Here is a 22,978-nt window from a genome sequence, read left to right as displayed (position 1 = left end):
TAGAAATGGTCGAACCCACCAATCCGGAGTCTGCCTGTCCTAGATGGGCTGCTGGCTTGACCAGCGAGCAGGATCGGTAGTGTAATACCCTACTTCTTAAACCCGGTCTGATTACGTGGTTGACCCGGTTTAACCATGCAGGAACCGAACCAGAGGGAGTTAGAGCGGGTTCCTTATGGGCTATGATGGCAAGGGTGACCTTGAACACCGACTGGCCTGATGAGTCCGAACCAGTGCCAGAAGAGATGGGAGTGCCCAAGCCGTGTACATTCACCTGCCATAAGGCCATGTACGGATAAAGCAGGTATTGTAGCTGTATATTAAGGTATATACGTATTCTGCATCGTATGCCAGGGTGGGGTTCACACCAGGCCCGAACTCTGTCAAAATCCTAAGTTTTGGCCCTCAGGTGGGCGGACAGGTGGGTGCACCCACCCACCTGAGTGACCCATCCATGTGCACTATTTAGTTATTCAGGAAGTATATATATAGCATTTATGATTTTCTTTTCTTTTCATTTATGACACCCGTACGTTGGTGAGGATAGTAAAGAGGAGAGAGAAAAAAAAGGGAAGAAGAAGGGAAGAGAAGGAAGAGGAAGAAGAGAAGGATTTCAGTGGCGCCGAAGCTTGATCTTCCCATTCCGGCGCCAGAAGAGTGATCTTCAACTCTAGATCTACATTTAGAGGTAAGCAAAGTTGGGTTCTTTGAACATTCACCATACCCAAGCTTAAACCCTTGATTCGAGTAGGGTTTCTTGAGATCTTGTAAATCCCCTTTGAAATGATGAATCTAAGGTTTAATAGATGATTTATGTGTGGATCTTGAAGGATTTGAAGAGGTATTGACAAGGTGGAAGAAGCATTGTGGGTTTGAAGTGATTTGGAGGGTTTGAAGTTGTTCTTGAGCAAAGAAGGTAAGATGGTTTCCCATCACTTGAATCTAACCTAGATCTAGGTTAGAACCATCCTATAAGACCTTGAAGGTGTGAAGAATGGGTTGGTAAAAGCCCCATTTGAATCCCCAAAGAATAGAGGAAGTTGGGAAGAAACAGCAGGTTTCCCGCCAAGACCGGTGGGTGGAACCGGTGGGCCCCTACCCGCCTATGAGCACCCACCTGTGAGGGCAGGGGTCTTCGGGCACAACCGGCGGGCTAACCGGCGAGCCACCCTACCAGCCGGTCCTAGCAGGGGCCCCTGGCCTAACCGGCGGGCCAGACCGGTGGGCCCCTACTCGCCGGTCCAAACTGGTGGGTAGAACCGGTGGGCCAGACAGCCCACCTGTCTGACTCACCTGTGTGGCCCCGAAGGTGATTCTTACGTCCGATTGGACCCAAATCGGACGTGCGACCTTCTTTTAACGTTCTAAACATGATTTTGTCATCGGATCTCGTTAATTTTGATCCTAAAATGGTGAAGTACTAACCCCGCTCAATTATGTTAGGTTCACCAAATCCTACCCGTTTCGCACTGGATCTCACCCGTACCGAACGGGAATCCTTGTACGCTACAGGTAAGTGGGGAGAGGACGTTTGGCCTTGTTTCAAGGCATTGTTGGCATTCATCTAAATGTATCTAGTCTAGTCATGCCATCATGAAAATGCTATGTAGATTAGTCATCCTCACATTGCTATGCATGTGTGTTATGTTTACTTTCCAAATGCCAATTGAATGAGATGTTTATATGTTGAATGTGGACATCATTGTGCATGATGCATTGATAGACTAGATGTCGTAGTCGGCTTGGAAACTAGTGCATTGGTGGCCCGTGGTATGGGACGCGGTGGCACTATGCAATCGTACTATTGTCATATAGGAGCATACGGTATTAGGATTTTCACCATCCCGTGCTACGACCCTTCCCAACAGGGGTTAAGGTGTTGGGTTATCATTTGGGGGGAAGCAGTGGTCACGGTTGTCGGGTCACTGTGGCGGTTAGACATAACGCCCGGCAGGTCATTAGGACAATCGGCAACCCCGGTGGTACATTCAAGAGGGTCAATCGTACTGCTTTTAAATTGCTAGAGTCAGCACCTTTAATTTCAGTCATTTACTTTTCTGTTGAGAGCCGGTGGACGGCATTGTCTTTACTTTTCTGAGTACTCACGGTGGGCCTTCTCCGACAGCCCTATGGGCGTATCGCGGGATGGAGTTCGCGGCTCGTACCTGGAGTATACGCGCACTGTGGCTATAGTAGCACTAAACCGAGGACTTAGTAATGTTGCTTAGGTAGATGTGATTTAAACTGTAATGCATGGCATGTAGTGCATATGATTGTGTTGTGATGTGTGGACTATTGTGTGGTCCATCTTACCACTTACTAAGCTAGTGAGCTCATCCCACGTGTACACCCCTTTTTAGATGATTTTGCAGGTCATACATTTGAAGAGCACGGGGTGGGTCCCACATTCGAGTTCCCCGAAGAGGACTGGTGGGCCCCTGAGGAGTTAGAGCACGGCATTGACTGCTCATGCGAGAGTTGTTCTGCGGGACCGCAATTCTGATGCCGAGCTGAGCTCCACTTCTGAGGCCGAGCTGAGCTCTACCATGTGATGCCGAGCTGGGCTCAACCCTTGATGCCGAGCTGAGCTCTAGCCTTTGTTACCGAGCTGAGCTGTGTACTCTGATTATTTTGATGGTTTCCTTTACATACTTGATATATGAATTGTACTTTTATTGTGTAAATATCATACCTTCGGGCCCACATTATATAATTATTGTATCACTATTCGGGTATCAAGTATTATGGGATTATTCACAGGTAAAACTTAGTCTTCCGCTGATCTGATGAGCTTATATTAGTTGTGTGTATGCTGTGGTGGAATACAGTATCAGATGATCCTGGCAGGTTTGGGTTAACCGGTGTTAACCCGGTCACTGGCCCGGTTCTATGAGAACGGGGTGTGACAGGTAGGCACCTGGCTAGCTGCTCCTGGCCCACCGGTCTAGGTAAAGGCCCTTGGCCGAATGGTGAGCGAGGACCAGTGGGCACCTGGCCCATTGCTCTTGCCCCCCGTCGCGCCTTACAGGGCCCCTAAGTTGAGCGACGGGCAAGGACCGACGGGTACCTCGCCCGTCAGTTGACCTACCAATCCGACTCTTCGATTTTTGATTGGGCCCAAATTTATCGGACAACCTCCTATGGTGATTCTAAACACATTGGGTTTATCGCATTCCATTGGTTGTGAACCTAAAGTGGAGATATACTAAACTCGACCTCTTTATGATAGGTTTAACTAGAAACTTGCGTCATCGCACACCGGATCTTCTTCGTACCAAGGATGATCTTTGTACACAATTAGGTAAGTGGGAAGAGAACATTGACTTTATTTTTGGAGTGTTTTTGCATCATTCCATTATTGTTGTAGACTAGCCAGGTCAACATTTTATTATTCTGTGTAGCTTAGTCATTCTCAAATGCCATTTGCATGCATTGATGTGTGCAGTATGAATTCACTTATAACTTGATATGTTGATATCTTTAATTGTTAAAAGCTTACTCTTGCTTGAGTTGTGAGATGGATGACTTTAAATTATTGAATATAATGCATTGCTAAACTAGATATCGTAGTCGGCTTGGACACGAATACATTGGTGGCCCGTGGAATGGGGACGCGGTAGTACTATACAGTCATACTATCTCATATAAGAGCATGCGATTAGGAATGAGATATCCTAGTGCTACGACCCTTCCCAGCCGGGGTTCAGGTATTGGGTATATCACTGGGGGGAAGCCCAAGGTTGTGTACCAACGGTGGTGGTTAGAAGTACGCCTGACCGATCACTAGGACGGTCGGCAACTTTGGTGATATAACAAGAGGGCCAATCATACTACTTTTAAATTAATGTAGAACAAGGCCCATTTTACTTTAATGTAGGGCAAGACCCATTTTACTTTTTTGGTACCCACGGCTGGCCTTCTCCGACAACCCTATGGGCGTATCACCTGATGGGGTTCGTGGCCCGTACCCGGGGCATACACGCACTGTGGTTACGAGTAGCACATGACCTATGACTTGGATGTGATGTTTAGATGGTTTAAGATAATAAAAAGGGACTTGCATACATATAGGTGCATTTGTGTTACAAATGATTGTTTGGTCTTTCTTTTCATTTACTGGGCTAGTGAGCTCATCCCACATGTACATCACTTTTTCGATGATCTTGCAGGTTATCCGGCTGATGAGCTAGAGCCAGTCCTCAGCTCGATCCCTGATACCAATCTAGGTTTCTTTTTTATTATTTTATGATGTTTCCCATTTTGTGCTCTGGATGTTTAAATTGTAATTCTTGTGTATATATCACGCCTACAGCCCACAGGTATATGTACTATGTAATACAATTTGGGTATCAAGAGAATTGGGGTATTTACAGGTATCTATTTGTAAGACTTCCGCTGAAATACCGAAATTGCTTTATTTAGTTATGGGTATGCTGTGTAGTGGTTACTGTATCAAATAATCTTGGTAGGTTTTAGGTTAACATGTGTTAACTTGGTCACCAGTCCGGTTTTGTGAGAATGGGGTGTGACAGCGGTGGTATCAAAGTGTGATGCTCTACCCACTCATAGCATACGTGATAGATCCCCTAGAATTCTTATAATAGGACCCCGAGGTTGGGTGAACATAAAAGCTTTAAATAACTAAAAGTTGTAATAAGATGAAAAAGTCTAAATTCTTGCATTTCATTTTATGCATGAGTGTAGAACTTAAATAGATTGGCAAAGGATCAACTGACCAATTCTATAAACCATGATTAAAATTTTAATAAAATTTGGGCAGCATAACGGTGCTATATTGAATTTCCAAATTTTTTTCAAAAATTCATCAGATAACCACATACATAAAGATAATTACAAAAGAGGGGTGACAGCCAGTGTCACCACCAAACTACAAAAAAAAATATAAACATCATAAGTCAAACTGTCCAAGAGATCCTAAACAATAGAAAGTATGAAAATACTCAAACTACCACAGAATTACACCACCAGAAAGATAAGACCAGAAAAGTAGAGAAAGTGGAGGACGACTCCAAGGAGAGAAGTAGAAGGAGGAATTGTCGCTTCATCAATCGTCGTCATCCACAATGAAAGTTTCCCCACCTCTAGGCCGTGAGGTGCACTTGAAGTGACAGTCGTAAAAGTAAAACCTGTCATTCATCAAGATAACCTCCTTCTTCACTCGACAGAAGTTAGCAGCAATTTCGTCAGAAACCTTATCTAATTCCTCGGCTAAGGACTGGAAACTGGCCTCTACCCTTCCTAGTCTGTGCTGTATCACCAACTTTTGGGCGGCACTCCCCTCCACGTGCTCTAGGATCTTATCTTGCTAATCTTTCTGGGCACTAATACTGTCCACCAATCTCTGAAAATCAAAAGCCCCACCTGAAGGTGGTGGAGCTCTAAAGTGTGGATCAGCAGTCCTAGTCTCTAGGGGCTCCTCCTCGAGGATCTCATCCTCATCAATCTCCTCCTCATCTGGATGAGGGAAATAATCCTCATCCTCCTCATTAACATACTCTCCCTCCTTGTCCTCTGGCCCTTATTCTTCCGCCTCTTGTGGTGCACCCATCGGCACCAATAACCCCATCCTCCTCAAGTTTTCTCTAGTGAACAGCTCACCTGGTTCCAGTGACCCGCTTTGGGAGCAGGTTAAACTGGGCTAGGCTTGAAAACACTCGAGCATCGACGGTATAAGCTGTCTCAGACATCGGGCACTCCTTCCTACGATAGATGGTCCTATAGATATGCTCCCGCATCTCTGGGCTCAAGTTTAAGCCCACAACCTCTACCCTTGGGGGGTTGTAAAAATGAGCACCCTCAGCTGATATACCCAGAATGGTTGCCAACAAGTCCATGGTCAAGACAATGTTTACCCCCTTCACCAGGCTAGTGAGGGAGTACTCCCCATTGTCGTAGGAGACCTCCAGGTTACAGTAGAAATATCAGACGAGGTCTTCATAGCACAGGTTGTCAAGATAGAGCATGGGGTCCCAACCTAGAGCGGTGAACTTATCCAACATCTGATAAGCACTGAAGTCGTCAGTCACCACTGTCTTCTCCATTATGATGGATTTCTTGGAGAAGGTTGACCATGCTACAGCCGTCTCAAGGCTATGGAACAAGCCCTCATCAAAGTCAGATGGGTCGGCAAAGGCCTTCCTCATAGGTCGGGCCCGTGAGGAAGCGGAACCGGGGTTTGGATTCCCCCCTCGGGATGTAGTGGTCTTCCTCCTTTTGCAGGAGGAGGCTGCTTCTTTACCCTTCCTCGAAGACATCCTGAAAATACTAGGGAGATGTGTGAGGGTAATGAGCAGAGAATACGAGAAGGATGTGATAAGCAATATTATAAAAAGGGTGGATGAAATGAACCCTATAAGAAGTGACATGAATGAAAGAACCTTGAAGTGTATGTACAAATATCAAAATGCAATGATATTAAGAGATGAACTTGGAAAGAAATAAAAGAATTTGTAATGAAGAAGCATATGAGTGTGAGAACCTACTTAATGCCAAATGTAGTTGAATGGGAAACAACAAGCAAAATCATGGCTAGAGGCCTAAACAAATTGGAAAATGGGGATGGAAACCCCGATACAATAACTTAAAGAAAATGGAGGTTTTACATTGGGCGAATATGAGCCAATCATAGCGGAAAATGAGTAGCTACCTACAAAAGAATTAATCAAACTATTTTACAAGTAATTGATAGAGGATGGACATGGTGGCATTGTCATTCATAAAAAAAGAATGAAGAAAAACCCCCCAAAATTTCCAAAGATTTGATTATAAAGGGATAAATGTGTATCAAAAGGAAGAAAGACAATGCACACATGAATGGAAATGGCTTCTCTACTAATGTGTGTGTGCATTGAGAGTGAAGAAAAGCATGGGAACCATTAATTTGCAATAAAAAAGAAAAATAAGAAGAAAACCCTAAAACAAAGAAATTAGGGCAAAGAATTTGAGATTTCTATCTATAAATCGGTCAATCAAGGCCAACACACCATGGGAAGCGTAAATGAATCATCACATTGTCAAGAAACCAAATATTCCACGGAGGAAATAAAGTATATGATGAGATTATGAGTTTTTATAATGAAAGAATACCAAAAAACATCATTCTCAAAGAGAAAATGGAGAAAAGGGAACTTGAGTATTTGAGAAGATGAAGACGAGTTGGACATCGATTTCTTGAGCGGAATCGTGAGTGGACTATGGGATAGGTCCCTCAAATCACCTTGCTCTGAGTTGGAGAGAAGAAGTGAGGAAATAGTGGAATAAGGGTTTTAAAAGGCCCTTTTTTTAAGTTGCTCGGACGTGACCGATGGGCCCCAGCCTGACCTTGCCAGTCGATTTAGCCTGTTGGTTTGGGTATTAAGGCCCAGAATGGCCTAAATCTGAAATTTTTTGGTACTTTGTGCCTAGTGGGTCCCAATTAGTTGCCAATAGGGGTATTTTGCCACGTAATTAAGCATTGTTGTGAGACCCAACTATGTATGGATAGATAATTGCAGGTGCGTTTGATCATGTGGTGTGGTGCATCAATGTAACATATGATATAAAATGCAATTGATTGTGAATGCATATATAAATGTTGTGGCACTCAATCAATGCTTACATTTTGAAATAATCCAGGTACAGAATGCCATAGTACGCACTAGATTTGGCACTCGTGCCTGTGGTACCTCTCGTGGTCGACCACCCATTTCTTGTGGACCTCGACCCGTGGAGCAATCCTCACATCCACCACCACAAGTGGATGATGATCCAGAGGAAGTTCAGGGTAACCCACCCGTGAACAAAATTTTGGGTTTCCTGGTGATGTTGCGACACTCATACAACAGTCGCAAGGGGCCTTTCAGCAGCAGTTGCTTCAGTAGTAACAAACTTTCATGGCTTCTATGCAACAATACTTGAACCCTACTCTACAGGGTCAGCCTCCTAGAGGGGTTACTCCACAGGACCCTCCCGTGGGGTTAGGTATTGGAGTGCAATCCGGAGGAACACCACCTGGGTTTATACCTCAAGTTCAATCGGGAGGTACCCCTCCAATTCCACCATATGGTACTCCACCATTTATGATGCCTCCACTCTATCCCTACTATCTGGCTTATCCACCTTATCATCCACCATCTACCACTACGGAAAAGGTGGTGGAATCTTTTAAGAAGTACATACCTCCCATCTTCACCAAGGTGGGTAATGACCCATTGGAGCCAGATCGATGGATTCAAGAGTTGGAGAAAGCATTTGATATTGTAGAGTGAACAGAGGCACAGAAGCTTATCTGTGCAGGGTTGCAACTTAGAAATGAAGTTGATCTTGGTGGAAAGCTTCCAAGCCTTTATTGATGGTAACTCACTCAAAGCCTACTTGGAAACAATTCAAGGAATTGTTCTTATCAAATTATTATTCAAAGAGCTTTAGAAACTGCAAAGAGGCGGAATTTATGGCACTAACTCAAGGAAGTAAAACTGTTCTGGAGTATCAGCAATAGTTTGAAAGCTTGTTTTATTTTGCTCCTCGCTATATGAAGTCGACTAAGGAAAATGCCCAAAAATTTTTGAAGGGGCTGAAGACATCTATTGGTACAGTGCTGGAGGTGTTGGACTTAACTGAGTATCCATGATTGTGCAAAAAGTCAAGACAATGGAAGACAAGCAAAAGGGAGAGCCACCCGTTACACCAGGACTATGGAAGAGGGCAAATCTATATGCTGATTCGGGTAGCCCAAGCAAGAGCTTTCGTGGGTCATATTCTTATAGTCCCTTGTATCGGCAGCCTTATGGGCCATCGGGTTATCCTTCCCAACCAACTAGTGGGTGGGGCACTACAGCTTTTCGTCCGAACACTAGTGTGGTGCCTACGTCCCCGAGACCCCCTCGTCCTCCGATTGTGCCAGAATTAGTACAGAGAGCTCTCGCTCCGGTTCAGATATCACTGAACCGATGCTATAATTGTCATTCGTATGGGCACTTCGCCAAGGATTGCCGATACCCAGCAGTGGCACCTCCTAATCGGCCCCCTATCCATAGACATGCGTTGACTCAGGGAAATCAACCTCAGGGAAAGATGTATGCCTTAACAGCTGAGGAGGCTGAAGCCAGTAATGAAGTAGTAGCAGATACACTTTAATTAAAAGACTTTTGTGATTAAAAATTTGAGTAACTTATTATACTTATATGTAATGCAATGCTAGGTGTCTTATCTGTATCAGGTATACCTGCATATGTCTTATTCGACTCCAGAGCTTTGCATTCATTTGTGTCTAAGAGATTTGTGATGAGCACATTTATGTGTGAAATCTAGGGTAGTAAAACATGCATTTTACATACTTAGAATGGAGCTACCTTGGGTTTTACTCTCTTTTTGCAGGTTTTATATTTTCAAGGCCTTAAGGACTATCGGGCGTTATATCTTCAATTTTACACGTAAAGAGGTCATTTTTCTTTTCATGGTTGCGAAGAGGATGAAATTCTGAGCAAGATGGACGTGTTCAATTAAAAGTACACATTCGTTTGGTCACCCGTACAAATAATTATTCTTTTCGGGCCAGAAAAAGAATAATGGATTAGAACTAAACCGAGATGCAGAACCAGCCCATTTGCAGTTGTCCCAGAGGTACAAGGAATATTCCAAATGCCAACAAGGATCAATGGACCACATCCTTAAGTGATTGAAGATTCCTTTTTGGTAACAACAACTACCTAGTGTAGTTGGTGAGCTATGGTGTGCAAAATTTCCTTGCTCACCAAGAGGTCTCAAGTTCGAATCTCATGGTTGTTTTTTTTTAGAGAATTTTGCTGAAGATTTCCTGCTTTTCACTCACTTAAAGCACTAAGGGCATGGAGGGGATTTCCACATCAAATTAGAAGCAAGGAAAATCGTGGAAGGGTTCCTGCGCAAGAAGAGAAGAAAAAAAAAAGGAAAGAAAAAAAATAAGGGAGAAATAAAGATTGTCTAAATCTTCTCTCTCCTCCACATCATCACCAAAAGATTGTCCAAATCACACAAAGCAAGAAGGAAAATCGTCCCTTGGAGGGAGAAAAAGAAGAGAAATAAATTAGAAAAAAAAAGGAAAGAAAATAAGCAAACAAATTATAGGAAATTTCTCAAAGTTTATTTCTCTCTTCTCTCTCCTCCACCTTAGCACTTTTGGTCTCAAAAGATCTCACAACCAATTGTGGGTTTCTCCCTTTTAGGAAAGAGAAATTTGTTACCCTACCTCCCCATTCCCTATAAATACAACTCATGTAAGAGGAGGGGAGACAATTCATTCTTCTTCTAGTTTTTTTTAGTTGCTCTCTCTTTCTCTTGCTCTCTCTTTAGTTTTAGTTCTTCTTTATCTTTTCTTTAATCACTTTTGTAATAGCTTTTTTTATTTCAATTAATGCAAGCACTCTTTTATTTTTATTCAACCCTTTTATGTTTATGATTTATGCAATTGAGTTGTAAGTTTTTAAGTTATAGTTCTAGGCTTAGATCTAGGTGACAATCACGAGCCGTGGAGCAATTTTTTTTTCAAGATTTGTTTTCTCTAGTACTAGAAATTTCAGATTTGGTTTATTCCAGATCTGGTTTTTAGTACTGGTAGTATCTCAAATCGATCAAGTTTTCAGTTCGAGGGTTGAAGTTCAAGTAAGTAGGCTCCTTTAGTAGTCTTCTCTCCCCCCTCTCATTCCCTCTTCTGACTACCCTTTCTTTCTTAATTTAGGATTTTAATTTCAGTCGTTACATTATTGCTATCCCTTTCCCCCAAGGTTCATGGCTGGTGTATGTGTTGGCTTTGCCCCTCCTAGCCATAGAACCATCATTTTATTGTTTTTATTTTAATTGCCTCCCTTTCCCTAAAGCCAAGTAGAGTAACCCTTGTAAGAGTGACTCTCTGGTCAAGTAGGGAAGCTCATATTATGATGCATCCCTCGGGCTAAGTAGAGAAACCTACTTGTGAGTCTCTCTCTAGCTTTATCCCCTTTCTTTTACTTTATTTTTATTTCAGCATTTTTTTCTTTATTGTTTTTTTTTAATTGCGTGGGTTGTTTATTTTTAGTTATTTATTTATTTAATTTTAATTACGTGGCTTGCATCTTTAAATTCTTAGATGACGAATGGTTAGGACGTTATTTTAGATACATATGTTTAGGACGGTAATTAGAATTAGATCACAATCATTAATTAGTTCACTTTTGCATTATTAAAAGAAATAAAAAAATAAAGTGGCTGCTCTCCCTGTGTTCGACCCGTAGCTACACTGATCCGTACGCTTGCGGTTACATTCTAAATCTCAAACACCACCATAGGAGAAAGAAGACCATATCAGAATCATAGCTTCTGGTTATGGTTTGGACCAGTTTTTACAGGCTTGCGGTTCAGTTTTCTGGTCCACCTAAAGAAACAGGTCTGGGGTCTATCTAGGACTAGTCTTTTATTATTTTATTGCTTATTAATTTCCTTGCAAGAAGGATTTCCATATGATATCTATTGACTTAGAAAAAGCTTATAATAGAGTCCCTAAAGAATTAATTTGGCAAGGGCCAGAGAAGAAAAGAGTTTCAAGTAAATATGTAGAAATAGTTAAAGATATGTATAATGGTGTAGTATTAGTGTAAGAACTTTGGGAGGGGGGCATGGTTCGAGAACTCGGTGATATCTCACCAAAATTTTGGTGTTTTTTTTTTTTTACTACACTATCTATCTAATGGGCCCGCCGGTGTTACATCATAGGCACATTGAGAACGTAGATTAACTGTGAACCATATGCATATGAAATGACGAGCAATGCAGTGCCATCCTTGGGCTTTTATTTGTAAGTCTCTATTCCCTTGGTTAATCGAAAGCCAACAATCTATGAACTAGCCCATGCTTGACTAGCCAGGCAGACAAAGGACCCTGCATCTTTTTGATTTCTCCTGCATTTTTTTATTAAGTATTCGAAACGAAATTGCATATGAAACATGAAAAGACACAATTTTGGTCATTTTGCCTAAATTTTGGTCAATTCGATCATTTCGGTAAAAGAAAATGCACTATGTCGTCGAAATTTCTGTCATCTCATTTCGCTTATTTTACTAGTTTTGGCCATTAGCTCCCCAAAATGTCCAAGAAAAACACATGGAAAAAAGTACTTTGTTTCGGCGGAATATTTGATATTTTGGATTGACTGAAACGGCAAAACGAAACGAGTTTTTTAACCTTTGGGGGGGGGGTTGGTGAATTCCCAATTACAATTGGATTACATCGAGGATCGACCTCAAGCCCATATTTGTTTGTGCTTATCATAGACGAGCTAACTAGAGACATTCAAGATCAGATCCCTCGGTGGATGTTTTTTGCAGATGATATTGTTTGATGGATGAAACAAAAGCAGTGACAAATACAAAGTTGGAATTATGGAGGTTAACCTTGGAAACAAAAGGTTTTAAAATAAGTAAAACAAAAATAGAGTATATGGTGGGTAAAGTAACAACAGGACTGAAAGTGAGGTGATGAAATTTGATGATAGGGAGATATTTGGATACTAGCATACCGCAGAGTGAAAATTTTAGATACCTAGGCTCAATCATAAATATAGAACGTAATAAAGTCAAGCACTAGCACAACAGTACCTGCACAAGAAGAAAACCGAGAAGAAGAGAAGTCGAGAGAGGAGAGAAAATTTGTTAGAACCAAAAGCTCACTTATTAGGATTCATGTCTATTTCTTCCCGGTCATTTTTAGCTACCACAATGTCATCCACATAAACTATTGAATTGTGATGTTACCACTACCTTGTCAGGTAGATAGTGATGGTCAACTTGACTTTAAGTGTATCCATTTGTTAGTATAGGTTGTCTAAACCTCTCAAACCAAGCCTTTAGGAACGATTTGAGACCAAAGAGAGCTTTCTTAAGTCGGCACACTTTACCTTCAACTATGGGAAACTCGAAGCCTAGAGGGATTTGTATATTCAATTCCTCTTCAAAGTCACCATGGAGGAATTGATTCTTCACTATCAACCAACACAGTGGCCAATCCTATCGAGTTGTGCTAAGCCACTAGAGAAAAATTTTCTCGATAGTCCATTACATACACTTGATTATATCCTTTGGCCACCAATCTAGCCTTATATCATTCAATAGTGCTATTTGATCGGGTATTTGATTGACTACTCCATCTAAATCCTCTAGGGACTCCACTTTGGAAGATCAACAACTTCCTAAGTGCAGTTCCACTCAAGAGCCATCATCTCCTAGTTCATAGCTTCCTTCCACTTTGGATCAGTCATAGCCTCAAAGACGTTCTGATGATAGGAGTCGAGGAAAGAGCAACTAAGTAAGCAACGTCTATAGGAGAGATTTCATCATAGGAAACAAAATTGGCTATAAGATCGGTGCAAGCTCTTGTTCCTTTCCAAACAACAATGGGGAGATCTAACTCAGAAGGAAGGGAAGACGTGTCACATGAGTCAAGAAGGTGATTTTTGGCAAGTCTACCTCTTCCTTCTTTTGAACATAAGTAACTTTTTCTCCTTGTCAACCTCTTCATTGCTAGGTTCCCCTCCTATACCAACTCCCCCTGAATCTAATGTTATCACATCATCTACATCCACATCCCTAGTCTTCCCTACATCAAGGAGAAAAGGAGGAATAGGCAAAGGGTGATCAACAACCACCTCTTTACTTCCACTACTCTCACCTTGAAGAGGTGGCATTATGGAGAGAGAAGAAAGGCACAAATTCAAGAAGGTGACATCGTTGGAGACAAACTGCTTTCTAGAGGATGGATGCTACTTATAGCCTTTCATAGCAAGAGAGTAGCCAAGAAAGATACATTTGAAGGCTTTAGGGTCAAGTTTAGTATGAGAATACTTATTAACATGAACTTAGCACACACACCAAAACACCTTTTTTTTTGGGGGGGGGGACGAGAAGGCAGAAACAAGGGTAGACAAGACTTCCCAAGGATATTTTAGGACCAAGGATACTGGAAGGCATAAGATTTATTAGGAAGAATACAGAAAGAAGTGCATCGGACTTAAAGGTCCTAGGGACATGCATACCAAATAACAAGCTCCTAATGATTTCCAATAAATGGTGATTTTTCCTCTCAACGAGAAAAATTTGTTTATTTGATTCATACAGACAATTATAGCCAATTGGTAAGGTATTGGTATATTGCTGGATTTCTATTTTGGGAATTCTAATGTAATTACAAATATTTAGAATCTTCATCCAATTTTCCTTTTGATTTGTTTGGTAAAGGGGCTAAGCACTCGTTGGAGCTGCTAAAATTGGAATGACCCTTTTATAAAGAGTTTTAGGAGCACCACACCCCCACCCCCACGCCTTGCATAGTAGAGGTAAGAATTGAAGTGTTTACATATAGGCACCCCATGAGAACAATTTTCAGTTTTACTTATCGACAAATTATTTGGTTGTGCAAGTATATTTGATGTTTGCTATTGTCATAAACATATTGTTTGGCTATTTCCATAGCTATTTATTTCTGTTAGATTGCATTTTCCTGTTGTTATTGCAACTATATTCAAGTTCTTGGGTGTCTCAGTATGCCAAAGCAGAGAACCATTGCCCTTGGTAAGTCGGTTTATTCCTTGAGGAACATTACCCACAAGGGCTGATCTTAGATCCATTCTACATCAAACATTCTAGCAACACCTTGAGTTCTCAAGTTTCTCCCATTGGTACATCGAACCTGAAACAAGACTTATGGTATGATGCAGTTGCAAACCTCAAAACCACCAAGTAGAAAAAGAAGATGACTTGCAAACCAAAGGATTAAGAACTCAAAAACCAAAAATACTGATGCATCCAGATAACTCAACTGCAGAAAGAGTGTAGAAAATAACTTCAGTAATGGTCAAAGCCCAGGTTCAACCTCCCAAAAGCTGCTAAACCAAGCAGTCAAAAGTTTCTCATAAGAATCAAATCTTTGTGAACTTCACCATTGTCACAAGGTGACACTACCTTGCCAGGTCACAGACTTTGACCAGGACATGCGGGTCCATTCATAAAGGAACTGATACTCATCTCACTGGTCATGAGTAGTTGAAATATGAGTTTAAAGCTTATAAAATCAGAGTGCAATTTCACTACATTTCTGTAAATATTTGTCACTTTGAATTTACTTTTAAGGCACTTCCCCATCTAATTTTGAGCAAAAACTTGACCAGTGAGATCGGTGTCAAGCATAGTTAGCAATTCGGCCGAATAATTCGCGATTTATTCGGCCGAACCGAATTTTAAAGAATTTTATCAAAAATTCGGACCGAATCCGAATTAAAAATAAAATTCTTTAAAATTCGCGACTTTTTCAAAAATGAATATAATTCGCGAATAATTCGGACCGAATCCGAATTAAACCGAATTATTCGGTCCATTTAAACATTATTTTTAAAAAAAATCAAAAATAAAAAATAAAAAATAAAAAAACAATTTTTTTTTAAAAAAAAACCCCAATAAGATTTTTTGACCGCTTTTTTGACCGAATCCTTAAATTAATCGTCCGAATTATTCCGAATAATTCTCCGTCCGAATAATTCCCGAATCCGAATTTACTAACTATGCGAAAGAGTACTCACTGCATCAGTTTTTAAGATTGACACTTTATCACATTTAAGATTTTAAAAATCTATTCCCAATACCGAGTTTTTAAACCTTGATGAACAATCTTCAAGCTAGGCTTTTAGGGGTCATCGAAAAAAAAGAAAAAAGGTTAGGGTTGGAGAGAAGAAGCATAATTAGTTAGTAAAATTATTAGATCATTGAATTGTTTAGTCCAAGTAGCTGAAACCTAAAGGTAGAGGCGAATGAAGTATTTGTGGAAAACCTGGAACTGGGTTCACCACAAGATACCATTATGATGGTGCTGTTGGTGAGCTTACCGACCATTCACACAAAAGGACAGCCCCATAGAGCTGATGCGTGACTGGCTAACTAGTCACCGTTAAATACAAGAAAAAATTGAGAGTGGATCAGGTTCATGTATGAGAATACACGAGAACGATCCTGATTCGTGGATATGAAATCAATTTTCTTTTTTTTCATTTAATAGATTCTATATCCACAGATCAGGAGTGTACGTTCGTATGTGAACCTGATCCGTTCACGAAAAGGCTTACATGTACCTATACAATAGATACGATCAAATAAGAAAGAAAAAGTAAAAACTCAAAATTATATTTGTATGCGACATAAGATTGATCCATAACCTGTAGATGATCAAAATGACAGAGGGCATTGCTATTTACGATAGCTTGAGCATCTTTTAAGTGATAAAAATAAGGGTAATTTATAATGCTACTATCTAGAAAATGTTATTATTAGAGACACACCCTGTGTATAATATCAAATTATCCTCAGACCCTTCACTGTCATCCCTACCTCCATACCAAAAGCGTTCGATCTTCGCTGGTAAACAGCTCGGGGATGGCTGTACCCTCGCCGACTACAACATCTCAAAGGAGTCCACTCTCCCCTTGGTGCTTCGGTTGAGAGGTGGCATGCAAATCTTCGTGAAGACCCTTACCAGCAAGACCATAACCATGGCGGTTGAGAGCTCGGACACCATTGATAATGTGAAAGCCAAGATCCAGGACGCCCTAAACTAATAATATTTTGATTGTGATATAATCCCTGATTCAGAAGCTCAATTTGGATCATGAGAATCCAGACAACTAAAAGTTTTGTTGATTTGTTTCAATTCTCAGGTCTGGTGAGAATGAGATTTCCACTTGGGAAGTCCAGAGTTCGATTTCTGAATAGAAATTGTATAACACGTCTGTGTCTAAACTAGGGCAGGATCAGTTGAAATGAGCCAAGTAAGCTTTACCATTCACTAGAAGGATTAATGGGCTCTATTGTATACTCTGAAATTGAAGATGATACGCTTAGTTACGGTTACAACAGGGCAGTACTTCCCCACTTCTGCAATTATTTGGGAGGCTATTGCCATTGAGCTTGGCTCTTCAGATTGCCTGCAGCTATGGTGCACGGCCACCGGTTCCCCCCCCCCCCCCCCCCCCCCCCCCCTCCCTCCCTCCCTCCCTCCCTCCCTCTCTCTTTTGACATCGCCGGATACCGGCAAACTTTCAGGTTGTAGCGCATTTTTCCCATTGCAAATAGTAATAGATATTTCTCTTCTTTAGTGAAAAAAGGAGAAGAGGGGTTAGGGTTGAGACTTGAGAGGAGAAGAAGGGATGTAGGATTTGGGGAAGAAGGGTTTGATGGGTATATTAGGTACTTCACCTATAATGCAAGGGCATTTTGATATTTAAAAAAAATATACAGTAGCTAACATCAGTATGTAAAATATATTTCGTAACAGTAATTGATGACAAGGGGTTTGAGTATAATTTGGTATTATACATGAGATAAATTACCCTAAAAATAATGGTGACAACAAATTGGAAAAATCAGAAACATGCATCAGCTAATATTCTGATTTCCATAAAATCAGATACTTAAGTGTATGTTCTCATTGGTTGAAGCTCTGATATCATTCTTTTGCCCTCATAATATGGAGTTTTTTTTTGGTAAAAATGATAAGTATTATGGATACATATCAGTTTTGTTGGAGATCGATATTTTTACGATACTGATACAAATTGATGGTGTCATATCTATTAAGGGTAAAATGGTTAAAAACTGCTTTATTAGCTAAATTTTAGGGCAAAGTTATCCAATCAATCGCTCTGTATTGACATCAGTAAACAGATCGGATTTAAATCCATGATGTGTGCCTAAGATTTTCTTTATCAAATGGGTCTTTCTTCAGTGAATTTTGCACGTGATTAAATGAATGGGATTTCAAATTAATCATGATACATTATGTATGTTTAAGCCCCTTCCCCTCTGTATGTTCCTCTTTGAGTTTTTCTAATAAAATCTTAGAAGCTATAAATACCTCTCCATTTTTACCTTCAGAACTAATCCTTCCACACAAATCTGACTTCTACCCAGAAAAAATATATCTATACTTATTTCAGATAAATTTTACCTACACTTACCCCATCAAAGGACCAAAAGTCGTTGGAATCAATGTGAAAAAAAAAATGGTGAAAAAACCCTGCCAATGTGTGGGCAATGAAAGCATAGGTGAGAGGTAGGATGGTCATTTCACACCCAGTTGTGTATGGATATTAATTTCATGTGCGAGACCAGCAGAGTTCTTTTTGCCTAAAAATATATATCAATGACTTCAGGTCAAGTAAAATGGCTTTAAACAGTTTTCCTGGAAAATATGAAATGCTTGGCCGAATCAGTTTAGTTGGGAAAAGGATTAGTGAAGTTTGAGTACACTTCTCTAATTAAACCAGTAATTAATGCTCATTCCAATCATAGCCAAAGATAATAAAACAGAACATTCCATTTACAAACATGCCCTGAATAGAAGCTAGACTGTACACACACACACCCACATTCTGAGGACATCTTCATATTATTGTGCCTCTTCACCCCGTTCTCGAGCAACAGAAGCAGAAAGGATCCCAAGATCACGATTCAAAAATGTCAATGCTGACTCACACTCGGCAATTATTCTTGTGACAGAAGAGGGTTCATCTGGTGCTGATTCAGCCGATCCAACAGCAACAGCAGCATGTGAATCTTTGAGATTCCTCAAGTTCCACAGAAACTGTCATTAGATCCAGAACCACAGTTACACACTTGGTTCATGAGAATTGTTGGGATGCATGGCCCCAAAGGCAAATATAAAGTCAAAGAAAATGCCCGATGAGAACATGAGCTGATGAGTTTACACACCTCCTAGAAGACTAGAAACCAAAAGAATTTGAAGCGGGAAAAAGGATAGAAAATAATTCAACCACAAAGAATTAAGCGAAAAAAGCATGCATATGCATTAGGGTTCATGACTGACATTTTCTCACCATAACCATTGGAAACAAGGAAACATTTACAAGAGCTTTATGGTTTTCAAGAGATGAGACCCAAAACACGTTCATGACGCGCAGTTCTGCAGACTTACTGATAAGTTGACACTTCAGAAATTGAAGGTTAACATCAGACGAAAGCTCATAAAGAGGGTGTGCTGAAAATTTTGAGAATGGCTTCCTTTTGGAAAAGATGAGTTGTTTGGCAGCCATTTCCACATGAACAATGTGCTCTTTGTTCTTACTTTTGTTTAATGACTTTAATATGGTTCATTAATAAACAATGAATCATCACCATCAAAACCATCAAGATTGAGAAAACCAGGTTTATTGCAGTGTTAATTAATCAAGAACTACCATGCTCAAGATTGGAAAAAGAAATACTAATAAATCTGATCCATTCATGTTCAGGGTGGAAAATGATTTTTCATCAGAAGTAAATGAATAAATTGAAGGTTATTGACAAAGGTACCTTCAAAAGCGTTTTATAAGCCTCCAACAAGCGATTGGCAGCTGGCCCAAAGCCATGCAACTGTGGTACTTCCATCATATGGGTCCATGGACGAATTTCCTACAGATACAAGACATTCATATAGACACGAATTATCAAAATTCCAAATACTTCCAGGGCATCGATAAGAAATTTAAAACAAAAAATCTCAACAGCATTTAAGGAAATTTTTCTGTAGAAAGAAGTTTCAACTGGGACAAAGCATCCCACTGGACTCCCAGCATAAAATTCAGGTAAGAAATACAAATTCTGTACTTCACAAACATAATTTCATCATTTAAAACTATTGCATTTTTAAATTGGTTGTGGTTATTTGACCCGAATCATATCAAGGGATCTGCTCGTGCGCCCATTGTAGCAAAGAATACTCAAATAGGGAAAGCAATGAAATCTCCATCTTAAAATTGGATTTATTCATCTCATACTGTGTGCAGAATAGCCATTGGAAAAGTACAGAAATCCATCATCACCTTGGTGTAGATCAGATTGAAGGATCTTGCAGTCTCGAGAAAAGATTCTAAATGCTCCCTCAGTTTTGCTTCAACGTCTACATAATCCTCATCTGGGTTGTAAGCATACTGAACACAAAAGGCAGGCCCAGAACAAGTGACAGTTAGAAACAGAAGAAAAAATAATTAAACAATAATAAAATAGAGTAAACAATGCTTAACCTAACACCAAAAACATTTAAGAAATAAAATGAACTTTCCAGTTGAAAAAGCATGGAGGCACAACGTAAACATAACATGACATGTCCTACAAAAGATGTGAACTTCGAAAAAAATGAGAATTTTTTATCTAAAACAATGTTTGAAAGCTCGGTGGGTTTTGCTGAAAATTTCATGAAATATTTTGGTAAAACCAAGTGTGATACCTAGATTGTGCAAGATATTGATCAAAATTTCACAGTTTCGGGAAAATTTCAACATGGTGTTTCTTTTGGTATCATTTCAACTGAAACGATACAAAGCTGTAGTATAAAATGTGAAGTTTCAATCAAAATGGGTCGAAAAGCTTTTCTCTGGTTTCGACTCCAAAGGGCCAGGAAAACTGGGTTTTATGATTTTTTGCCAAATCACTTCCATACAAACATAGAACATGGTGTTAGGCAGTACTGGAACACAGCCAAAACAACAATGTGCTGTATTTGTGGAAGTCTTTGCAAGATTAAAAGTTGAAGGTATATCGCTTTTCCCAAAAATGAATTACAAAAAAAATATGGTATGTACTTTTTATATATCAGACATTGTAAGCTGATCTACGACTTCATGGAGTTGGATTTAATTTCAAGTTTTTTAAATATTATTTATCTTTTTCTAGAAAAATATTGATTTCCTTGCAACAAATTTTTTAAAAGTAATAGGATTAATACTTAGTGGTTGGAGACCAATTTTATACATGTTAGACACCGTTGGTCAATCTATGGCCTCACGGAGTCTTTTTTTTTTTTTTGGTCCGAAAATTCACTATTTCAATTTTGAGATCATAGTTGTCATGGCGCCAAGGCGAACCAAGGCAGTGGAGGGTTGTCTAAGCGCTTAGACTAGAAGGCGCACGCCTTAAGGCGAACAAGGCAACCAATTGTTATTTTTTATTTTCCCTATTTTCTAACATTATATAGTAAGCTATATATACCTTGTATCATAAATAATCAAGATTAAACATGAAGTCATTAAAAATCAACATTTAGCCATATTAAATCATAAAAAATTAACATTAAGTCATATTAAGTTATAAAAAATTAAAATTTAGAGAAATGCTCTGGCTCTATAATAAGTTTGACTGGTCAAATGATATTATTTTTACATGAGACTTTTTGTATCAGTTATAATATAAAACCAGTTTTCCAACAAGTCTAAGATTACTTAAATCTGAGTTGTAATGACAAAGTTATGTTCCGGTCAAACTTATTTTTAATTGCGCAAATGTTGTTAAAATCGCCTGAATGAAAATAATTTTATGGATATCAAAAAAAAAATTTATTTTACCGGACTTTTGGTTTTTAGCAATGTTTTAACATGATAGAATTTATAAAATTTTCATAATTGAGAAAAACTCCAGCATTTAAAAGTTGAAAATCGCCCATATAACCAAAATCCAGTTTTTCTTCTTGGACTGGGTGGTTGACTTTTTATCCTTTTGGAATTTGATTTTTAAACTATTTTTATTGGATTCAAATAGGGGGTATTTGCTTATTTATGAATAATATCTTAAGTAAAGCATTTACTTAAATGATATCTGGCATAAATAAGTGTCAAAACACAAGGCGGCATGCAATGCAATAAGGCGACACCTTGACAACTATGTTTGAGATTTTTAAAATTATTTTGAAAAATTACAGACGATCCCATTTTTAAGGTTATTGTGAAGGACTTCGAGCATTTCTACCGTCAAACTATGATATGGCCAGCATATATGATACAGATGAAGGATAACTTGCTTCGGTAACATTTGATAATTCTGAAATGGTTTCTAATTGTATATTATTCAATACCAATGCATATCTTAATTGAACTACGTGTTTTCTAGTACTAAAATTTGTGTAGAATAAGTCATATTGTAGAATGTATACAATAGACAACGTACACTACCAACCTAAGGTCCAAAGCCAAATTACCATTTTGGCTGTGTTTCTTTTTTTCTTTTTCATAATCTAAGAGTTCCACTATTTTTAATGGGCCTAAAGTAGGGTTTCCTAGAACTTTTGGGACCAAAATTGGCCAGTTGGGCCTCAAAATCACCAATCAAAATCAGCAACCAAAATCTACCAAGTTTCATTGAAATTTCGAGGTTTCGTGACATATTTTGGTTTCAAGCCAGGTTGAAACTTGGCTCGAAACCGAAACCGAAACCTTGAACTTTGATCTGGAATGTGAAGGCTGAATGAGGATAGTGGAATACAACACTAATACGGATATAAACTACAACAATAACTCAGCCTTTTTCCGACTCAGCTTATCTAAGGACATAAGCAGCTAATAGAGGACAAATATAAGGGTCTAAATGGATGTTAAATATCAATATATCGCGCTTAGGTCAAACTAACAAAGATGCAATATACTTCAATAAATAATCAATAACCCCAAAATCTGTTTATCAAACAAAAGTGGGCCACAGAATTGGAACAAACCTTTGATGCCAAATCGTCAACCATCTGCTGAAGATTCAACAGCTTTTTTGACTGTTCCGAAAGCTTTAATTCCAATTCAGAAACATCTGGCCTGCAAATGAACTTTTATTATAGGAACGGGGGTTATTGCTGCTATAAGGGGTACAGTCAAGAGAGATTACTCGCCTGTATCTGAAACACCAGACCTTTTACACCAACCAAACTCAGATTGTATGTAAACAAAACTAAGCAACTTTAACAAACCATCCTAATTTCAATTTTTATTTTAGAAGGAAGAATAAGAAAAAGAAAAAAAAATCATTTAAGGTGTTGTACAAGTCAGATTTCCATAATTAGTTCTACCAAAGAAAAAATTCAATGTTAAAATTGTTTCCAGTTGTACACAAACTTTGAAATCATGCCAAGTTTGCATCACGAGATTAGATTGCTCCCAGTCTTTTTTTTTTTTTTC

General features: G+C 39.4%; 1 protein-coding gene across 10 annotated transcripts in view; it reads right to left on the bottom strand.

The window, feature by feature from the left end:
* Positions 1 to 18,304: 18,304 nt before the first annotated feature.
* LOC122094061 (AUGMIN subunit 7) overlaps positions 18,305 to 22,978 on the bottom strand; it is a 15,313-nt gene continuing 10,639 nt past the window's right edge. For all 10 annotated transcript variants that reach the window (XM_042664691.1, XM_042664689.1, XM_042664693.1 and 7 more), the window contains 4 exons: positions 22,528 to 22,618; positions 19,868 to 19,975; positions 19,359 to 19,457; positions 18,305 to 18,630 (listed from right to left, as the gene is read on the bottom strand). In XM_042664691.1, coding sequence (XP_042520625.1) covers positions 18,436 to 18,630; positions 19,359 to 19,457; positions 19,868 to 19,975; positions 22,528 to 22,618 — 493 coding nt within the window. In that variant the 3' untranslated portion in view covers positions 18,305 to 18,435. The remainder of the gene's footprint in view (positions 18,631 to 19,358; positions 19,458 to 19,867; positions 19,976 to 22,527; positions 22,619 to 22,978) is intronic.

The sequence above is a fragment of the Macadamia integrifolia genome, chromosome 11 (assembly GCF_013358625.1).
Source record: "Macadamia integrifolia cultivar HAES 741 chromosome 11, SCU_Mint_v3, whole genome shotgun sequence".
Lineage (NCBI taxonomy): Eukaryota > Viridiplantae > Streptophyta > Magnoliopsida > Proteales > Proteaceae > Macadamia > Macadamia integrifolia.
This window is presented reverse-complemented; position numbering and strand designations above follow the sequence as displayed.